This window comes from Heterodontus francisci, chromosome 19, assembly GCF_036365525.1.
Source record: "Heterodontus francisci isolate sHetFra1 chromosome 19, sHetFra1.hap1, whole genome shotgun sequence".
Lineage (NCBI taxonomy): Eukaryota > Metazoa > Chordata > Chondrichthyes > Heterodontiformes > Heterodontidae > Heterodontus > Heterodontus francisci.
The window spans coordinates 90914886-90937741 of record NC_090389.1 but is presented as its reverse complement, the minus strand read 5'-3'; the positions used below and the strand labels follow the sequence as shown (position 1 = coordinate 90937741).

The following is a 22856-nucleotide window of genomic DNA, read 5'->3' as shown; positions in this document are numbered from 1 at the left end:
TTCAATGGTAGAATAGTCCGTAGTCTTCTAACCACTTGCAAGCACTTTTTAATAAATCAATTTGGCTTTAGAAGTTTTTTGAGGGATAAAAGATCGTCACAGTCTAACTTCCCTTCCTTCCATTTAAATTATCAGAGATCTGTGTTTTGGCTTGACTTTTCTTTTTAGAAATTTGAGAGAGAATAATAAACAGACTAAATTCTCTTCTTTCAGTTTAAATGGTGTGTTTCTCCTTTCAGGTGCTAACACACAGCTGTCTGTCTGTTCGAACAGGCTGTTTCCCACTATAAGCCAGTTCAAAATTAAATTGTAACAAATGTATCTCTCGATGCTCAGTCCAAGTGGCTGTATCCAAGGCAACGAGAATGCACCCTTTGAATCACAGTCTCCAACCGAACTGCACTCTAACTCCTGAGGCTTGCTGGTTCTTAAAGCAGTACGGCTCCTTTTCCAGCATTAAAGTCCCACTGCATTCTTCCCGAAAAAAACTACAGGCTCATAACACCACCAAGAAGGAGCACAGTAGGCTTACAAGGAACACAGTTACACATGACGTTGGTATCAGAACAGTGACTGTCTGGAAATGTCCATTCGACAATCTCCTTTGGGGCAAAGTCAGAATTCCTCATTACCAAAATCTGACAGTTATTAGCTTGTGCAGTTTCCTGTCCAGCATTGCTCCCCATAACAGCAAGAACAGCACACAAATTGATCATTCATTTCACTGCTGCTTGTGGGAGCTAGCTGTGCACATATTGGCTGCCATGATTCACTACATTACAAGTAACAATTCAAAATTTAATCCTGTGTCTGCAAAGTGCTCTGAAACATCCTGAGGATATGAACAGTGTTGTATAAATGCAGATTCTTTCTATATGTGGTCTGTTTTTATTAAAACTATCCAAGTGCTTCACAGATTAGAAATGAATGAGGAAATGAATGTTGAGCCGCAATTTGTACTAAGTATCTTTGTCTCACCACAATATTTATTTTCTATAATGTATTTTTCATGCCAAGGAGCAGTTATTAGCCAGAAAATAGTATAGGAACAGTTCACTGATTTAAGAACTAACCATGGCATAGTTCATTGGGACCAGAGATTTTTATTTTGCTTCCCTCCTCCCACCCCATGAAAAACCATTTCAAACGATGGAACTGCAATTTTGCAGAAAAGCTAGAAATTCTCTAACTCTTAAGGGGAAAAATGGTCTGGAGACTCATAAGAGCGACGAGGCTTTGAAGAAAATAACAAGCATCTAGACATGTCGTTGACGATGTGCAAGCTGAGAAAAAGTGTCTCAGAAGCTCTGACACAAATTGATAAGTACAAATATATAACATTTTGTTTTTGGTCTGGTCTACTGATGGGTTGGTAGAATGTGTGTATTAAGATCTGTTGAGGGCCTGCTGAGCTTCCACTTTGGAGCTTTATTTACTAGATTAGATTAGATTAGAGATACAGCACTGAAACAGGCCCTTCGGCCCACCGAGTCTGTGCCGAACATCAACCACCCATTTTTTATACTAATCCTACACTAATCCCATATTCCCAACAAACATCCCCACCTGTCCCTATATTTCCCTACCACCTACCTATACTAGTGACAATTTATAATGGCCAATTTACCTATCAACCTTCAAGTCTTTTTGGCTTGTGGGAGGAAACCGGAGCACCCGGAGAAAACCCACACAGACACAGGGAGAACTTGCAAACTCCACACAGGCAGTACCCGGAATCGAACCCGGGTCCCTGGAGCTGTGAGGCTGCGGTGCTAACCACTGCGCCACTGTGCCGCCCACACAACCCCAGCACATGTGTTTTCTCTCCGTATCTGTCTGTGTCTCTGGTCAACTCTGCCCATTTAAAGCATATTTTTCTACTGGAATTTTCAGTAGCATTGAAGTAAAAGGCAGAGAATCCTGGGTACGATGTCATCCTTGTACACAGTCAAAAATAAACAAAGTAGGGAGGGACAAACGGAAGACTATTTTCACATTAGCTGATGTGATTTGGGTCATGTCTCATTATGTTTGATAATATTCCAGAAAAGCATCTTGTATTGTTTTGGTCATTGTCTCCTGTGTTAGAATGTATAGCTCAGTGGTTTTTAAAAGAATATGCAGGTTTGTTTTTGAAAAGCTGTCGAACCACTGCAAGGTTATAGTGCACAAGTTGCAGAGATAACCTGGCACAATTGACTCCACATACAAGCAGACCACATCAAAGCATATTTCTTACCCAGGTATAAATTCATGCACTGGAAGACTTTCTCTTTATTCGACTTCAAAAGGGAAAGACTTACTTGACCAACCTCAACGAATTCCTTGAAGAGGTAACAGAGAGAGTAGACAAGGGTAATGGAGTAGATGTCTAGATTTCCAAAAGGCCTTCAATGGGGAACTACATAATAGATTATGAATAAAGTCAAAGCATGCAGAGTCAGGGGCAAGTCGAGGAATGGGTAGTTTGTTGGCAAAAAGGCAAAAAACAGTAATGGTAAAAAGTAGCTATTCAGAATGGCAAAAGGTGAGAAGTGGGGTCCTACAAGAATCAGTGCTGGAACCTAATTAAGAATTATTAACTTTGGAATCAAAAACACAATTTTTAAATTTGCAGATGACACCAGATTAGGAGGGATAATCAACACTGAGGAGGCATGCAACACACTACAAGATGACAATAAACCTGCAGAATGGGCATATAATTAGCAAATGAATTTCAGTTTGGATAAATGTGAAGTATATCTTTGGCCTCCTTATCTCGAGAGACAATGGGTAAGTGCCTGGAGGTGGTCAGTGGTGTGTGGAGCAGCGCCTGGAGTGACAGACTCTTCCACAGGTGCTGCAGAAAATTTTGTTTGTCGGGGCTGTTAGACAGTTGGCTCTCCCCTTGCACCTCTGTCTTTTTTCCTGCCAACTGCTAAGTCTCTTTGACTCGCCACACTTCAGCCCTGCCTTTATGGCTGCCCGCCAGCTCTGGCAAACGCTGGCAACTGACTCCCACGACTTGTGATCAATGTCACAGGATTTCATGTCGCGTTTGCAGACGTCTTTAAAGCGGAGACATGGACGGCCGGTGGGTCTGATACCAGTGACGAGCTCGCTGTACAATGTGTCTTTGGGGATCCTGCCATCTTCCATGCGGCTCACATGGCCAAGACATCTCAAGCGCCGCTGACTCAGTAGGGTGTACAAGCTGGGGATGTTGGCCACCTCAAGGACTTGTGTGTTGGAGATACGGTCCTGCCACCTAATGTGAAGTATATGGAGTACAAAAGCCAGGAGTTATGGTGAACCTTTAAAAAACACTAGTTTGGCCTCAACCGGGCACCACACCTTTGGAAGGTTGTGAAGGCATTAGAGGGGGTGCAGGAAAGATTGATGAGAATGGTTTCAGGGATGAGGGACTTCAGTTACGTGGACAGATTGGAGGACTGGGGCTGTTTTCCGTAGGGAAGAGAATGTTGAGAGGAGATTTGATAGAGATGTTCAAAATCATGACAGGTCTAGACAGAATAGATAGGGAGAAACTGTCCCCGTTGGTGTAAGGGTCGAGAACCAGAGGAGATCAATTTAAGGTAAATGGCAAAAGAACCAAATGTAACATGAGGAAACACTTCTTTACACAGCGAGTGTTTAGGATCTGGAATGCACCGCCTGAGAGTGTGGTGGAGGCAGATTCAGTCATGGCTTTCCAAAGGGAATTGGATGATTATCTGAAGAGAAAATTTGCAGGGCTACAGGGAAAAGGCACGGGAGTGAGACTAGGTGAGTTGCTCTTGCAGAGAGCCAGGAAGGACACAATGGGATGAATGACCTCCTTCTGTGATGTAACCATTCTACAATACTACCCATAATTTTGGAATACATTTTAATAGGGGGAGGGTCAGGGGGTTGGTAATCACGATGGTCTAACCCTGAAAACTTAAGCAACTTCAAAAATTTCCTCTTTCCTAGGAAAATTAAGCCAACTTTGTTTTTCCTTGTGACTTAAATTTCTAACACAATCATTTTCATTGCCCCTTCTCAAAGACAACGGGTTGAGTGATCTGAACACACACTGTTCCAGCTAGGATTTAACCAGCCCCTCACACAACAACAGCGCAAGCTATTAGAAACAGGCAGCTCTTACCTTTATTGGTTTCTTATGAGGCTCCTTAGCAAAGAAATAAACAGTCAGTAACTTCTGTTTCTGTGGCAGCGGGACGGAAAGGTAGAGGAAAGGATCGAATGTGATCGACACCTAGAAAACAAAACTTTCAGGTGAGACAGTAACAATACGAAGGGTCTGAGCAAGAGTCAGCAAAACAACAAAGAGGGCGAGACAGAGGGCAAAATAAAAGGAGAGGGGAGTGAGAGTGACGGAGGAAAAAAGGGAAAGAGGAAGGGAAAACAGAAGTTGAAAGAGGCAGTCAGTTTTCTCCTTTCTGATGTTCAGTCAGCAGGCCCTACACCTCTAGACACATGGCTGAAACTGCATCCAATTACACTGCGAGTTCCCTCACGTAGGGAAGCCCAATAATGATCACTGCGCTCCCATCAAAGCAACAAGGCTTCAGGAAAACTGTGCTCAAGCCAAGCGATGGCAGTGTTGGTCATGAATGTTTAATAAATGTTGTCCACAAGTGTCAGCATCAAGTGCTCCCTGGTCAGGTACAAGCTGCAAAGCAAAGCGCCCTCCACCCAACCCCAAATGCTGAGGAGCTCCCATTGCTGCACCGGTGCAAAATTCTCAGCCCTCACACATGTAACCTCATGGCCCATCTCAGCAAGACAGGCAACTGTATCCGGGGAGGCGGTGGTGTTGTGGTAATGTCACTGAACTAGTAATCCAGAGGCTCAGGCTAATGCTTGATGCCCTATAATCAAGGCTGATACTCCTAGTCTCTTCTGAGGGAGCATTGATATTGAACGGAGGCTCTGCCTGCACTCCCAGATTGCTGTAAAAGATCTAACACCACTAATTGAAGAGCAGCAGACATCATTAACAAAAGATCAGTTGTTTGTTATATCATTGTAACGTCGATTTTAAAATCCATGGCCTCGCCCCTCCCTATCTCTGCAATCTCCTCCAGCCCCACAACCCTCGGAGTTCTGACCTCTTCAGCATCCCTGATTTTAATCGCTCCACCACTGGTGGCTGTGCCTCAGCTGCCTGGACTCTAAAGCGCTGGAATTCCCTCTCGAAACCTCTCCTTTAAGACACTGCTTAAAACCACCTCTGCCCAAGTTTTTGATCATCTGGCCTAATATCTCCTTATGTGACTCTGTCATATTCTGTTTTATAATGCTCCTGTTAAGTGTCTTGGGATGTTTTATTATGTTAAAGGCGCTATATAAATATAGTTTAAATCTTTGCCCAGGTTTAACGTGGCAATTTTTGCAGAATGCTGCCACCTAGTGTTGTGTGAGGAATAAACAAGTCTCTATGTTCCCAGTTTATCAGGTCAAGCTGTATCCAACAGCATAAATTTTGGCAGGTGATATTAATTTCCTCCTACCTCAACAGCATAGACTTTAAATCATTTTATTCAAACATAAGTTGCTAAATTCACCAGTCCAATCTCGCTGAAACTTGCACAATAGCACTTAATAGATGGTACAGACTGCATTTCAAATTCTCATTAACTGTTAGTGCTGAATCGCGACTCCTGAAAGCAGTCACATTGCACAGATTCGCACAACAGTGACTATGCCTAGTCTCCAACATACAGGAATTTGTTAATCCTAATTTGATGCATAAACCAAATGAGCAGAGTCCTGAAGCTGGGAGGCGGTGTATCTCCCTGCCCACTCCCATCTGACACTACATTCAAATCTGAAAAAAAGGCTTGCATTTCTAAAACACTTTTCACAACCTCAGGATGGCCCAAAGTGCTTTGCAGTTAATGAGGTACTTAACATAGTGCAGTCACTGTCGTAATGTAGGAAACACAGCAGCCAATGTATGCACATTAATGTCCCACAAACAGCAATGAGATAACAACCAGATCATCCGTTTTTAGTGATGTTGGTTGAGGAATAAATACTGGCTCAGGACATCAGGGAAAACGTACACAGAAACATAGTAACAGGAGTAGGCTATTCAGCCACTGACCTGGATCATGGCTGTATTTTAACTCCATTTACCCACCTCCGTTTCATAACCCTTAATACCCTTGCCAAACAAAATTCTCTCAATTTCAGTTCTGACTTTTCCAATTGATCCCCAGCATCCACAGCTTTTTGGGGGAAGAGTGTTCCCTAAGCAGCCTGGCTCAATTTTAAGGTTATTCCTTGTTCTGGACTCCCAGATCAGAGGAAATAGTTTCACTCTACGCACCCTATCAACTCCTTTAATTTTCTTTGAACAGCGCCATGGGATCTTTGACATCTAGCTGAGAGGGCAAACAGTCTCCGTTTAACTTCTCATCCTAAGGATGGCCATTGTCCTGAACCCTCAGAGTGCAGTCGGTCTTCTGAAGGCTGGGCCCACTGCCAACCACTACCACTCACACACACCAACCCCACCCCCCACTTACCCAGCCAGTCTCTCACCTTGAAACATTTGGGACACACCAGCTTGGACTTGTACTGGCCCTGGAATAGATCCACGATAAAGGAATCATTTCGCATCTTGTGACGTTCCCAGGCCTCCTCTGCCACCACCTGTGCAACACGTACAGAAGTCAAGGAACAGGAGACTTTGCAGACAGAACAAACAAATTGGAGAATATCTCTCTGATTTATACCACACCAGCCAACAGTCAAATCAAATTACCATTTAACCTGGTTTGAGAGTTATTTGTACAGCAATGTGGAAGGAGTATATGAGTAATATAAACGGAACTGCTCTGAGAAAGTCTGTTCACATGAAATGCATTACAGGACAACCTGCAGTGTGTTAAGAGGGTGGGTCTGGGAGCACAGATTCTCAGACTCAGATCAGACAACTCTGCCGGCTTGGGAGTCATGTGTGTCACTGGTGCTTTCCTCAGTGATGCTGTTTTAAGGTCAGATGGAACAGGACAATTCAGAGGAATTAGAACTTAAAAGCAACATCATACACTGGACCACAAATTGCCCCAATCATGAAATGCAGCGTGAAGGGAATAGTGGAATGAATAATTTGGTATTATTGAAAGTGGAGTTACAGCATGCTGGGAAATACAGCAAGTCTTGATGGAGCAGCAAACTTAAATATGGAAAATCTTTGCTAGGACTTGGCCTCAGTTTATAAAAATAAAATCGCTTTGAATTTCACTTGTACATATCGAAGCCATTTTGTGGTTGCAGACCTATTTCAGCAGTGCAGAGATCTGATGTTTCTGGTGCTGCTGCGACCTGCAAGTCCAAAACAGGTAAAGCCAGAAGCAGACAGGAATAGCAGTGACCCCTCTAACTGCCAGCCTCATACTTGAAGGAGAGCCAAAGAGGAAAGTGTCAGCCCATAACTAATGGGTAATGTGGGGAGGGAGGCCTGTTTGGTACGGAGTGGAGAATGGTGCAGTGCAGGTACATGCGGCTGCCTGACGAGGGAATCGAGGAGTGGGGTTGACAACAACTGCTGCCTCTCAAAGATTAAATATACAGTCTTGATACTTCTAAACTGTTGAGAGACTAGAGGGATTGTTCTCCTTACCACAGAGAAGGTAAAAGGGAGGTTTAGTAGAGGTGTTCAAAATGGGGTTTTGATAGAGTAGATAGGGAGAAACGGTTTCCATTGGGAGAAGGGTCAGTAAACAGAGGAAAAAGATTCAAGATAATTGGGAAAAGAACCAGAGAGATGAGTCTTTTTTTTTAACACAGCAAACAAGATCTGGAATGCACTGCTTGGAAGGGTGGTGGAAGCAGATTCAATAGTAACATTCAAAAAGGAATACCTGAAAAGGATAAAGTTATAGGGCTGTGGGGAAAGAGCAAGTGAGCGGGACTAATTGCACGGCTCTTTCAAAGAGCCAGCACAGGCACGATGGGCTGAATGGTTTCTTTCTCCACTATAACATTCAATGATTCTGTTCTTCACCTGGTTTCACTCTCTGGGATTCTCCAGCTAGTCTCTCAATCCCCAGCTTGATTTAACAGGATTTTTCACTGTTCCAGTATATCAAGACTTCATGGTACTGAGTTATCAGGATTGCAGCAGGAACCTGGAGACCAAGCACAAACCCTACACTGCCATCCACCTGCAAAATTGAGGGTATTTAAAACTATATCTGAATGTACAGAAAAACAGTGGTAGAAAAGAGAGATCTACAAGCTGCACAAATATGGGTCATGAACACATGGAGCATCTACCTGGGTTTTCCAGCAACAGTAGGTTTAATGCATTACTGGTTACAGGCCAAGCAGTAAGTAGGCAAGTGGTAGCAGAACAAGGTGATAACATTGTTTAAAAAAAAGCATGTGGGATCCTTGGCTTTATAAATAGAAACATAGTGAGTACAAAGCAGGGTGTTATACTCAAACTTTATACATCACTGGCTAGGCCTCAGCGGGAGTATTGTGTTCAATTCTGCACGTTGCACTTTAGGAGGATGTCAGGGCCTAGGAGAGGGTGCAGAGGAGATTTAATAGAATGGTATCAGTGATGAGGGACTTCAGCTAAATGCAAAGACGAGAGAAGCTGGGATTGTTCTCAGAACAGGGAAGGTCATGGGAAGATTTAACATAGATGTTTGAAATTGAGTAGGTACGGAGAAATTATTTCTAGTGTTAAGGTGGTCATCAACCTGAGGACAGAGATTTAAGGTAATAGGCAAAAGAACCAGAGGGGAGTTAAGGCTAAATCTCCTTTTAATCTTCTCTGCTTTAACGAGAGTTTCCCATTTCTGGCAATGTCGTGGCGAATTTACACAATATGCTCGGTGTCATTAATGCCATTTACACAACTCAGTGCCCAAAACTTACAAGTTCTTTTGAGACTTGACCGATGTTTAACTAAATGTAGATCAGGGTTAACAAAAATCTGCAATGCCCAGTCAGGTGGCTCTTATGCAGAAGCCAAACCTCTGAGCATTTAATATTGGGATCCCTGTGCAGCAACAAGGCAACAGCTGGAGTTACAGGTCGAAGTGTTACTCATCAGCGTGACGTACCTCATCTGGGCGCCCGTCAGAATCCACCGTCTCTGTGTATGGTTTATTCTGTATTCTATTGAGGTCCTCATGGAGGCCATCCAACAGAAAGGCCATAAACTCCTGGGCATCGTGCTGTGCATAACCAGTGAACTGGCTAGCTTTACTTGCCACAATAGCCTAGGAGGAAAGAGATGTCATTTAGCAGGCATGTTCACTGGAGCCATAAACAATAAAAATTTATGCATTTGGGTCACACTAGTGACAGGTTTAGAACCTCACTTGGGGAAAATATCCAACCAATTTATGCTCCTTTTAGCCAATAATTTTCTTCTTTTCTGAAGGTGAGGACAGTGCCCAAGGCTGCCCTTCTCTGGCAGGGTACGGCACCCAAGCGGAGCTTCCTCCATTGGGGCACAGTGCCCAAGGGTGCTTGTTTCCAATGAAAGGTCATCAACTTGAACCGTTAACTCAGTTTCTTTCTCCACAGGTACTGAAGGGTACACAATAGAACTAACATAGCACACCATTTCTTCATGCAGATACTGACTGGTGCACTGAGTGTTCTAGTATTTTCAGTTTTTATTTATAAAATTCCTTGGCCTAGATGCTGTGCCTTTTTGAGTAGTACAGTTTCTGCAGGTACAGGTTTCCCAAGGAGTGAAAAATGGAACTGGCCCACCCATCTCTGCTTCACAGCTCGCTTAGCTCCACCATTTTGACCAACTCCCACCAATTCCTGGGCCTGTTTCCCATCCCCAGCCTCTCACACCCACCCTCACTGACCTCTACCGGCTCCCAGTTGATTTTAAAAACCTCGTCACGTTGAAACTGCTCCAAGACCTTGACACCCATCCTCCCTCCCTACAACCTTCTCCATTTGTAGGGCATGAACCTGGACTACTGCGCATTCTCTCTATCCCCACTGTAGTGTCAGTGATGCTGAATTCTGCTGTATGTCCCATATACTCTAATTCCATCCCACACCCTGTCCATCTAGCTACCTCGCTCCCCTCCTTCAAAAGCTCCCCTAAAGAATTGACTTATTTAACTGTTCTTTCAGCCAAGTCCCCCGCATTCCCACCTACACCTGGCTCATGCCAATCACCAGCCCAGAATCTTTGAAATGGGATAAGTTTAAACTCACATTAATAAACATCTGATGGAATTCATAGAAATGTGTACAAAGAAGTAGGAGAGACAGTAACTGAAAATTCTATTGACTAAGCCAGAATTGAACATATTAAAACCAAAACTAATATATTTTGTTAGGCAAGGGTTATGGAACCATGGTGGGTAGATGGAGTAAAGACAGAGGACAGCCATGATCTAACTGAATGGCGAACAGGCTCAAGGGGCTGAATGGCCTCTTCCTGTTCCTATATTCCTGATAAAGTCAAGCCATTCTGGTTCTACACCGTGTAGCATAACTGACCCAGTAAAGTGGCCTTACTAGTGGCAGCTTCTGAGTAGTGAACAGAGATACAAACACCTGCTCACAGCCAAAGACTTGCAGGTTGATAGGTAAATTGGCCATTGTAAATTGCCCCTAGTATCGGTAGGTGGTAGGGGAATATAGGGACAGGTGGGGATGTGGTAGGAATATGGGATAAATGTAGGATTAGTATAAATGGGTGATTGATGGTCGGCACAGACTCGGTGGGCCGAAGGGCCTGCTTCAGTGCTGTATCTCTAAATAAATAAAAAAAAATGATGTGACCTCCACCCCGGTCAGCTCTCTTGAAGGTATACAATGAGTTAGTACTCACCACACAAGCCAGTAAAACTTGCTCCACGTCTGCGAATCTCTGGGAAAAGAACCATCCACCGTATTTCTTCCCTTACATAGTCCATGTCCCTTAGAACTTCCCATAGCATGACCATTTAAATTGTTTCATTATCAGAAAAGTACAGTTCTCCTTCAACCCTTGACAGAATAGGCTTGAGGGGCTGAATGGCCACCTCCTGCGTCTAATGTCTCCACAAGGTTTCAGCTGTGACCAGTTTGTCAATTTACTCGGAGGCCTAGCAGGGAATTTTGCATGGACCACAGCGCTGAGCTCACTCACCTTCAATTTCGATGGCTGGTAGGCATGGTGCGTTCCTTTCCACAAAGCCCGCAGCAGCACCGCAAAACCAATGGCCAGGCGGCCGCCAGTCCCCAGAGGGTTGTTGTAATTTAATTCAGACTCAAAAGATCGATCTGATCAAAGTTAGAAAGACGTTCACTGTATTAACTTGTAGTGATGGCAAAAGCTCGTATTAAAAAGTCAAATAAATGAATCCTCATTTATAAGTACGTTGTATGAAAGCCTCATAAAACATTTGAATGCAGTGAATTACTTTGAGGCGCAGTGAATTATGTAGATAAATGCAGCAGCTATTCTAAGGCCCCATCATCCCACAAATGGCATCAAGATAATTGACTAGTTAATTGTTTCTTTTGATAGCTGAAAGAACTTGCTTTAATTTAGCTCCTTTCACAATCTTGGGATGGCCCAAAGCACTTTACAGCCAATCAAGTACTTGTGAAATGTAGTCACTGTTGTAATGTAGGAAATGTGGCAGTGAATGTGTGCACAGCGAGATCCCACAAACAGCAAAGTGATAATGACCAGGTAATCTGTCCCTTGCTCTTCTTTGAAATAGTGCCATAGGATCCTTTGCATCCACCCGATAAGGCAGACAGGACATTGGTTTTACATCTCATCTGAAAGATGGCACCTCCGACAGTGCAGCACTCCATCAGTACTGACACTGGGAATGCTGACGTGGATTATGGGTTAAAGTCTCTGTCTTGGGGCTTACACACGGACATACGAATTAGCAGCAGAAATAGGCCACTCGGCACATCAAGCCTGCTCCACCATTCAATAAGGTCAAGTTTGAACTGATTGAGCCTTCAACTCCACATTCCCGCCTACCCCCAATAACCTTTCACCCCCTTGCTCATCAAGATTCTATCTACCTCTGCCTTAAAAATATTTAAAGACTCCGCTTCCACCACCTTTTGAGGAAGAGAATTCCAAAGACTTACGACCTTCAGAGAAAACATTTCTCCTCAGCTCTGACTTAAATGGGCAACCCCTTATTTTTAAACAGTGACCCCTAGTTCTAGATTCTTCCACAAGAGGAAACATCCACCGTCAAGACCCCTCAGGATCTTATATGTTTCAATCAAGTCGCCTCTTACTCTTCTAAACTCCAGTGGATACAAGCCTAGCCTGTCCAATCTTTCCTCATAAGACAGCCCACCCATTCCAGGTATTAGTCTAGTAAACCTTCTCTGTACTGCCTCCAATGCATTTACATCCTTCCTTAAATAAGGAGACCATTACTGTACACAGTCCTCCAAATGTGGTCTCATCAATGCCCTGTAAAGCTGAAGTATAACTTCCTTACTTTTGTATTCAAAGCCCATGATGTTCTGACTCAGGCGCGAGCGTGCACTCAGCACTCTAAACCTATGGTGTGACCAGCAAGATTACTCTTTGAAGCAAAATTCAGCCTGTCGTACTGCACTCACCATGGAAGTAGTCACGGAGCTCTCGTGTGTTGGACAGTGACTGGATAACGCTGTTCATGAAGCAAGTGTTCCCCAAGTTGACCAACCCTGTGAACCCTGGCAGACAGACCTTCTTCTCCTCCTCCTCCTCCTCTTCCGTGTTCTCAGTGTTGGTGACACTGTGAGTCATCGGGGTCACCATACAGGTTGGCTTAGGCTTCAGCATACAAAACAAGGTTAAAGTTCAAACGTACTGCCACATATAATCATACTGCACAGTAACAGGCCATTTGGACCAACCAGTCCATGCTGGGTTTATGCTCCACATGTGCCTCCTCACACCCCATTTCATGTAAACTTATCAGTACATTCTTGCATTCCTTTCTCCCTCATGTGTTTATCCAGCTTTCCCTTAAATGCAGCCATTCTACTGACCTGAACTAGGCCACGAAGTAGTAGTGAGATTCACATTTTAACCACTCTGAGCAGAATTAGTGACCAGCTTTTATTTATGGCTTCAGTCATTTAATCCCTCTTACCCACCACGCTATCACAACCCTTCCCCTTTGTTCTTTCCTCCCAGCTAATCCCTTGCTCGGTACTTGCTTATTAACTGTTAAATCTCTCACTTCCCCCAGTTCTGATGCAACGTTAACTCTGAATCTGAAATATGAAACATTAACTCTCTTTCTCTCTCCATAGAGGCTGCCTGACCTGAGTATTTCTAGCATCTACAGTATTTTGCTTTGGTTATATTTATGGCTTTGTTTCAGACTTTTCCACAAGTGGAAACATCTTCACATCATAATTTTAATCAAAGATTAACAGCTGTTTCCCTCCTTCACACCTATTAACTCCTGGATACAAAGGCACAGTTTTAAGAACAGAGACTTTACTCTGTGGTGTAAAAAGCACATTTTGTAATAGTTAACTGGCTGAGTACTCAGCAATATACGATATTATTTGAAGTAGTCTCCCACTGTCTAGTTCAAAAACATTTTATAAAAAGCATAGTTTACAAAAGAAGCAGTCAACTTTTCAAACCGGAACAAAGATCTGCCATAATCAGTCTCCTTGTCTCATGGCTGTAACCCCACCTGTCGTACCCCTTTCATCACAGTGGTGGCAGCGACTGCAGATTAGTCTGGAAGCTAAACCAGGTAGAATTACGACTCTGGGAAATAACGAAGCTTAATTATCATAGGAGAAAAAAGCCTATTTGGTCTGTACGTTCTTGACCCAATCCATAGCCAATAATAATCCCATGAACGAATTCATTGCTCCTCTCAACTCGAGAGGGAGGCACAAAAAATAAGCAGAGACCCACACACAAGTCAGGGATCCTCCAAAATAATGTTTCTTTGACTCCTTTTGGGTGATAAGATAAACCTCAGGAAGCTCCAAACCAAGTATCAACTGCTCAGATTGACGTTCAACACCCAACAGGTTCACTAATCACAGAATTGTTACAGTGCAGGAGGTTGCCATTCGGCCCATCAGATCCACACCAGCTCTCCAAATGAGCAATTCACCTAATGCCATTCCCCTGCCTCCTCTCCATAATTCTGCACTTTCTTCCTTTTCAGATAACAGTCTCATATCCTTTTGAATGCCTCAATGTCACTTTTGTGAAAGAAACCTGCCGTCCTTACCCAGTTGAGGCCTACATATGTGACTCCAGTCCTGCACCAACGTGGTTGATTCTTAACTGCCCTCTGAAGTGGCCTAGCAAACTCCTCAGTTGCATCAAATATGGACGATAGTAGTTCAAGAAGACGGCTCACCACCAACTTCTCAGGGCAACTAGGGATAGCAGAAAAAAAATGCCGGCCTTGCCAGCGACAACCACATCCCAAAAATGAACGAAGAAAAGCTTAACCTCACCTTTAGGAAAGCAAACTTTGGACATAAATTATTCCCCAAGTACATTACTTACCAATGTTACAAGTGTATCCTGTTTAATCTGGACATTCTCAGGTGTTGACCGGATCGCCACTGACTCAAGGTTGGCCTCCTCTGTACGCATTTTCTCTTTCTCATTTGAGCGCGGCTCCTCCTTGGGAGGAAGTGTGTGCTGGCTGCTCCCAGGCTGAGCTTTATCCAGTGAAGGTGGGCCTGCAGGCACAGCTACTTTGGCGCCACCCACTGCACCTTAAACAGGGGAGCACAAGGCTTGTGTTTAGAAGGTCCAGTGAAAACACGCACAGGCTTAAGCATCCTTTTAAAGAAAAAACAGCTACAAAAGTTTGAATTCCTACCTTCCTCCCCCGGATTAGATACAGAGTAAAGCTCCCTCTACACTGTCCCCATCAAACACTCCCAGGACAGGTACAGCACGGGGTTACATACAGAGTAAAGCTCCCTCAACCACTCCCCTAATTACATGCCTAAACCACAACCACAGAAGCACACCGCCCCACCTGCACCCAATTTGGCATTTTCCATTTCCCAGCCATCCTGTGGCTTGTCCAAGTGAAACTGCCAAATCAACAACAGCTTGTATTTATATAGTGCCTTCAACATAATAAAAAGTCACTGGGTAATGAGACACAATCCAGTACTGTAAATCTCCAATCTCATTTCGGATAGAGCTTAGTCAGTCCGAGCTGGTTTCAATCCCAGATCCTGAAGCTGAAAGGCCAGTGACTGACCTGCTGTGTCATCCAGTCACTCAATTATTTTAATGGAGCAAAGCAAAGAGCCTTTTCAGTTTGACGGACCGTGCACAGCCCTGCAATGCTGTAGAATATGCCGGTAAGCCTGCTTAGACAGTATTTGTGATAAGCTGAATTAAGGATATGCATTACTAACAATGTATGTTGAACACCAATAACCTGCAAGAGCCAGTACAACTGTAATCTGCCCTACTATACATATTGGGCAACATGTGAGGGGGAATATTCAAACTGAAACCCTAATTCTCATGCATTTTAAATACTGAAATGGTGAAATACCAACTATATTGGCCTGGGGACCTGCAGAGGACAATCAGCACACATCCAGTTTTCAGGGAAGTCGTTATGAAGATAAGCTCAGGGAAGAGAGGAGACGGCCCACAGGGGAGATGGTGACACAGTGGTAATGTCACTGGACTAGTAATCCAGAGGTCCAGGCTAATGCCCTGGGGACACAGGTTCAAATCCCACAACAGCTGGTGGAATTTAAATTCAATTAATTAATAAAAATCTGGAATTGAACGCTAGTCTCAATAATGGTGGCATGAAACGATCATCGATTGTTGTAAAAACCCATTTGGTTCACTAATGTCCTTTAGGGAAGGAAATCTGCCATCTTTACCTGGTCTGGCCTACATGTGACTCCAGACCCACAGCAATGTGGCTGACTCTTAGTTGCCCTCTGAAATGACCCAGCAAGCCACTCCGTTTTCAAGGACAATTAGGGATGGGCAACAAATGCTAGCCTTGCCATTGATACCCACATCCCGTGAAAGAATGTAAAAAAAAAAAAAGACCTGCACCCATTACTCTAGCCCAGTGTTATACAGTGACAGACCTGTACCCACTAATACTGTACTCCAGTGTTATACAGTGACTGACCTGACCTGTGCTGATCTGCACAAGCTTAAAATAACAAAAAAACCTTTCTAGTCCAAAAATTAAATTAAAACTGGAGCCACTTACTTATGATAGAGTGCGTCCAACCTAGCCTGACCCGAGCCCAAATGCCAGACCCGGAAGTGCAACCCGACCCAAACCAGACACATATCGTTGGGTCCCGTCAGGTAGCTGGCCTTTACCCACTAGTACTGTACTCCAGTGTTATACTGTGACAGACCTGCACGAACAAGTACTATACGCCAGTGTTATACAGTGACAGACCCACATCCATTACTGTAGCCCCATGTTATAGTGACAGACCCGCACTCATTACTGTAGCCCCGTATTATAGTGATAAACTTGGACCCATTACTGTAGCCCCGTGTTATACAGTGACAGGCCCGTACCCATTACTGTAGCCCAGCGTTATACAGTGATAGACTCCTCCCCAATACTGTAGCCCTGTGTTATAGTGACAGACCCTCACCCATTACTGTACTCCAGTGATATATAGTGACAGACCCTCACCCATTACTGTACTCCAGTGATATACAGCGACAGACCCTCACCCATTACTGTACTCCAGTGATATATAGTGACAGACCCTCACCCATTACTGTACTCCAGTGATATATAGTGACAGACCCTCACCCATTACTGTACTCCAGTGATATACAGCGACAGACGCGTACCCATTACTGTACTCCAGTGATATAGTGACAGACCCTCACCCATTACTGTACTCCAGTGATATATAGTGACAGACCCTCACCCATTACTGTACTCCAGTGATATATAGTGACAGACCCTCACCCATTACTGTACTCCAGTGATATATAGTGACAGACCCTCACCCATTACTGTACTCCAGTGATATATAGTGACAGACCCTCACCCATTACTGTACTCCAGTGATAGTGACAGACCCTCACCCATTACTGTAGCCGTGTTAATAGTGACAGACCCTCACCCATTACTGTACTCCAGTGATAGTGACAGACCTGCACCCATTACTGTAGCCCAGTGTTATAGTGACAGACCTGCACCCATTACTGTACTCCAGTGATAGTGACAGACCCTCACCCATTACTGTAGCCGTGTTAATAGTGACAGACCCTCACCCATTACTGTACTCCAGTGATAGTGACAGACCTGCACCCATTACTGTAGCCCAGTGTTATACAGTGACAGACCTGCACCCATTACTGTACTCCAGTGATATATAGTGACAGACTTGCACCCATTACTGTAGCCCAGTGTTATACAGTGACAGACCCTCACCCATTACTGTAGCCCAGTGTTATACAGTGATAGACTCCTCCCCATTACTGTAGCCCAGTGTTATAGTGACAGACCCTCACCCATTACTGTAGCCCAGTGTTATACAGTGACAGACCCTCACCCATTACTGTAGCCCAGTGTTATACAGTGACAGACCCTCACCCATTACTGTAGCCGTGTTAATAGTGACAGACCCGCACCCATTACTGTACTCCAGTGATAGTGACAGACCTGCACCCATTACTGTACTCCAGTGATAGTGACAGACCTGCACCCATTACTGTAGCCCAGTGTTATACAGTGACAGACCTGCACCCATTACTGTACTCCAGTGATAGTGACAGACCTGCACCCATTACTGTAGCCCAGTGTTATACAGTGACAGACCTGCACCCATTACTGTAGCCCAGTGTTATACAGTGACAGACCTGCACCCATTACTGTACTCCAGTGATAGTGACAGACCTGCACCCATTACTGTAGCCCAGTGTTATACAGTGACAGACCTGCACCCATTACTGTACTCCAGTGATATATAGTGACAGACTTGCACCCATTACTGTAGCCCAGTGTTATACAGTGACAGACCTGCACCCATTACTGTAGCCCAGTGTTATAGTGACAGACCCGCACCCATTACTGTAGCCCAGTGTTATACAGTGACAGACCCTCACCCATTACTGTAGCCCAGTGTTATAGTGACAGACCTGCACCCATTACTGTAGCCCAGTGTTATACAGTGACAGACCCTCACCCATTACTGTAGCCCAGTGTTATACAGTGACAGACCCGCACCCATTACTGTAGCCCAGTGTTATACAGTGACAGACCCTCACCCATTACTGTAGCCCAGTGTTATACAGTGACAGACCCTCACCCATTACTGTAGCCGTGTTAATAGTGACAGACCTGCACCCATTACTGTACTCCAGTGATAGTGACAGACCTGCACACATTACTGTAGCCCAGTGTTATACAGTGACAGACCCTCACCCATTACTGTAGCCGTGTTAATAGTGACAGACCTGCACCCATTACTGTACTCCAGTGATAGTGACAGACCTGCACACATTACTGTAGCCCAGTGTTATAGTGACAGACCCTCACCCATTACTGTAGCCCAGTGTTATACAGTGACAGACCCTCACCCATTACTGTAGCCCAGTGTTATACAGTGACAGACCCTCACCCATTACTGTAGCCCAGTGTTATACAGTGACAGACCCGCACCCATTACTGTAGCCCAGTGTTATACAGTGACAGACCCTCACCCATTACTGTAGCCGTGTTAATAGTGACAGACCTGCACCCATTACTGTAGCCCAGTGTTATACAGTGACAGACCTGCACCCATTACTGTAGCCCAGTGTTATACAACTCAAAATGCTCTTTCCGAATAGAGATTGAGGGTCAGAACTGGGATTGCACTACTGGCTGCTTTCCCAGTTGCAAGTAGATATAGTATGAAAACTTCACACAACCACCATAACACTGAAATCCTAGTAGCATTATTGCAAGTTAGAAATCCTTCTGAGGTGATAATTCATAGGGAGCAATTACTGGCCGAGATCAGTCATACCATTCATGCTGCGGGCTGGATTTGCCCACATCATAGTATGAGGTTACGAACAGAAAATACACTGCAAATACACAGGTCAGTCAGCAACTGGAGAAACAGTGGGGCATGTTGATTCCAGTGTGCATCCTTCATCATAAGATGCCTCATCGTTTGCCAGGTACTGACTGATCTTGCTTGCATTTCAACATTTTGAACCATTTGGATGTCATTCTGCAGACCTTGTGCTGCGAGGGCTTCGAGTCCTCCCCAGCGTTGATTCTGTCTCTTCTTCAAACTGATATCGATGCGCGAGGCTGTAAAGGCGTACTGGCATTGCTCTGGGTTAATCAGATTCCTGGGTCAGAAAAAAATTCAGAACATAAATACAGAACAGATTGTCAGAGGATCTCTCAGACAGACATCCACACCTTCACTCTTTAGTCTTGTTCAGCAGCTGATTTCACACTTTTTTTTTCCAACAGTTGAGTTTTTTTTGTTCATGCGTGGGATATGTGCGTCACTGGCTAAGCCAGCATTTATTACCCATCCATAATTGCCCTTGAGAAGGTGGTGGTGAGCTGCCTTCTTGAACCACTGCAGTCCATGTGGGGTAGGTACACCCACAGTGCTGTTAGGGAAGGAGTTCCAGGATTTTGATCCTAAGATAGTGAAGGAACGACGATATAATTCCAAGTCAGGATGGTGTGTGGCTTGGAGGGGAACTTACAGGTGGTGGTGCTCCCATGCATCTGTTGCCCTGGTCCTTCTAGGTGGTAGAGGTCATGTGTTTGGAAGGTGCTGTCAAAGGAGCCCTGGTGAGTTGCTGCAGTGTATCTTGTAGATGGTACATACTGCTGCCACTGTGAGCCGGTGGTGAGGGGGTGAATGTTGAAGGTGGTGGATGAGCTGCCAATCAAGCGGGCTGCTTTGCCCTGGATGGTGTCGAGCTTCTTGAGTGTCGTGGGAGTTAGAAAAGAGCAAATTTAGAAGCGATATCAGGTGGTTTTGCACATAAAGAGTGATCAATATGGAATGGACCTTCAGGTAAATATTGGAGGCAAAAACACTGGAAATCAGTCGGGAAAATGATGCTGTCATCAGGAACTGGAGATTTTACTAAATGTACAAAGTGAGGCGGGCTGAATGGCCTTCCTAGTATGTTCCATCTTGCGAAATAGTGGAACGGGCTCTTTGACAGGGTAGCATGTCGGTGGCAGAAGTGGGAAACTGCTTTTGTACCTATCTTATGGTTCACTGGGCTTGACCATATGGGCCGCAATGGTCTTCACTGACTCTGTACATTCCTGTATTATTTTTAATTTAAATAATGCATTGGTAAGCAGAATCAGAAAGTACAAGTCCCATTTTAAAGGTGGAATACAACAGAATTTCCCCAACAGATTTAAAATTCTAATCAGACACCTTCAGCTGGCAACACTCCAAACAGAAAGTGAAAAATTGAGAATGTAAATGGTTTTAAATGCTTTTCCTGCAATACAATTCCTTTGCAGACCTTCCAGGCAACAGGAAGCTTCACAGGAGATTGGAGATCATTGCGTGCGAAGTTGGAGATAGTACAGGAGTTGGCTATGGTCACTGGTGGCGAGTGGGGACAGGGGACCATGGTTGGAAGAGAACAGGATGTGTGTCAAGACATTGTTTAGTTTAGTTTAGAGATACAGCACTGAAACAGGCCCTTCGGCCCACCGAGTCTGTGCCGACCATCAACCACCCATTTATACTAATCCTACACTAATTCCATATTCCTACCTCATCCCCACCTGTCCCTATATTTCCCTACCACCTACCTATACTAGGGGCAATTGCTAATGGCCAATTTACCTATCAACCTGCAAGTCTTTGGCATGTGGGAGGAAACCGGAGCACCCGGAGGAAACCCACGCAAACACAGGGAGAACTTGCAAACTCCACACAGGCAGTACCCAGAATTGAACCCAGGTCACTGGAGCTGTGAGGCTGCGGTGCTAACCACTGCGCTGCCCATATTGGCTCGAGGAGAATTGCAGGGACAGTGAAAGTTTTACAAGAAAAATCAAGGATTTTATGTTCACGTGTACTTGGGATGGGGAAATAAAAAATGAAGGTCCACAAGCTCAGAGGCAACAGGCACATGAGGGAGTGTTTAAAGTGGTGGATGGGTGTCGATCAAGCGAGCTGCTTTGTCCTGGATGGTATTGAGCTTTTTGTGTGTTGTTGGGGCTGCACCCATCCAGTTAAGTGGAGAGTATTCCATCACACTCCTGACTTGTGCCTTGTAGATGGTGGACAGGCTTTGGGGAGTCAGGAGGTGAGTTACTCGATGCAGGATTCCTAGCCTCTGACCTGCTCTTGTAGCCACAGTATTTATGTGGCTACTCCAGTTCAGTTTCTGGTCAATGGTGACCCCCAGGATGTTGATAGTGGGAGATTCAATAACGTTAATACCATTGAATGTCAAGGTGAGATGGTTAGATTCTCTCTCATTGGAGATGGTCATTGCCTGGCATTTGTGTGGTGCAAATATCACTTGCCACTTATCAGCCCAAGCCTGGATGTTGTCCAGGTCTTACTGCATATGGACATGGATCTGAGGAGTCGTGAATGAAACTGAACATTGTGCAATCATTAGCCAACATCCTTACTTATGACCTTATGATGGAGGGAAGGTCATTGATGAAGCAGCTGAAGATGGTTGGGCCTAGGACACTACCCTAAGGAACTCCTGCAGTGATGACCTGGGACTCAGATGATTGGCCTCCAACAACCACAACCATCTTCCTTTGTGCTAGGTATGACTCCAACCAGCGGAGAGTTTTCCCCCCGATTCCCATTTACTCCAGTTTTGCCAGGGCTCCTTGATCCCAAACTCTGTCAAATGCTGCCAAGATGTCGAGGGCAATCATTCGCACCTTCCCTCGAGTTCAGCTCTCATGTCCCTGTATGGACCAAGGCTATAATGAGGTCAGGAGATATAAGGGACATCACTAACAAAAATAGAACAGGTCATCTTTTGGAGCCGTGGCTCAATCCTGCATACAAATAACGCTTGTCGTCTGAGTAAGGGCCAGCCATACTGGAATTCATGGACCTCCTGGTTCCACACATCTCCACGATCCTCAAGTTGATAGTTAGTGCTGATTTATGGACAGTGGGAAGACATTCAGTAGCAATGAGCTGAGTACACCACAAACAGATCACAAAAATGAAATCTCAGAGTATGACAAGAAGCATCGCATGTTCATTTAATGAAAGCTCTTGTACCAATGCTGCCTGTCAGCAACAAGAATTCTGCTACGACTCCCTTCCCTTCGTGAAATGATCTATAGCTCTTAAACGTGGAGCCATTCCTAACCGGCGAGTAACACATGGTAAACACCGACATTATTGCAGCTCTTACCGAACTTTAACCTGCCATTTGAAGATGGTGTTTGGTCCGCAGTCAGGGTGGATGCGCAGAAACGGCTCGTGGCTTTAAAACAAAACCAGAACAGTAACGTAGAGGATACAATCTGCTTATTAACCAACTGCATCTTAACTTATAGTGCACCAATTATCAGATTTGGTAGAAAGGTACAAACTGCTGAAAAAAGTGTCGATGTACAGTCTCACTCTAAAGTATAAGCAGCAGGATGCTAGACAGTACAAGGGAATATCAGTTTAAATTCAATCCCAATCCCAAAGCCAGATAGCACAATGACAAAGTGACATTGGAAAGTAACTTCTAGATATTTTCCTTGTGGCCTACAAAAGTAATTACACCTTGAAATACTGAATTGAAATGCATAGCTAGTGAGAGTCAATGAGGCTCATTCTCGACTTCCTGCTCAGCTGGAACTCCCAGTCCATTGCCACCACGGACTGCCGAACACCAAGGAGGGGGTCGTTTGCACATTTGGGAC

The 22856-nt window shown here is 44.5% G+C and overlaps 1 protein-coding gene across 5 annotated transcripts in view; it reads right to left on the bottom strand.

Annotated features, from left to right (window-relative positions):
- Positions 1–22856, bottom strand: part of usp19 (ubiquitin specific peptidase 19) — a 205714-nt gene that overhangs the window by 57655 nt on the left and 125203 nt on the right. For 4 of the 5 annotated variants that reach the window (XR_010977002.1, XM_068052211.1, XM_068052208.1 and 1 more), the window contains exons 8-15: positions 22355–22426; positions 19197–19312; positions 14498–14712; positions 12583–12778; positions 11126–11259; positions 9078–9236; positions 6538–6648; positions 4133–4243 (exon numbers count right to left, since the gene is read on the bottom strand). Coding sequence is in view for 4 of the 5 variants with exons in the window: in XM_068052211.1 (XP_067908312.1) it covers positions 4133–4243; positions 6538–6648; positions 9078–9236; positions 11126–11259; positions 12583–12778; positions 14498–14712; positions 19197–19312; positions 22355–22426 (1114 nt within the window). In the remaining variant the exon portion in view is untranslated. The remainder of the gene's footprint in view (positions 1–4132; positions 4244–6537; positions 6649–9077; positions 9237–11125; positions 11260–12582; positions 12779–14497; positions 14713–19196; positions 19313–22354; positions 22427–22856) is intronic. The other variant, XM_068052209.1, reaches the window with a different exon arrangement.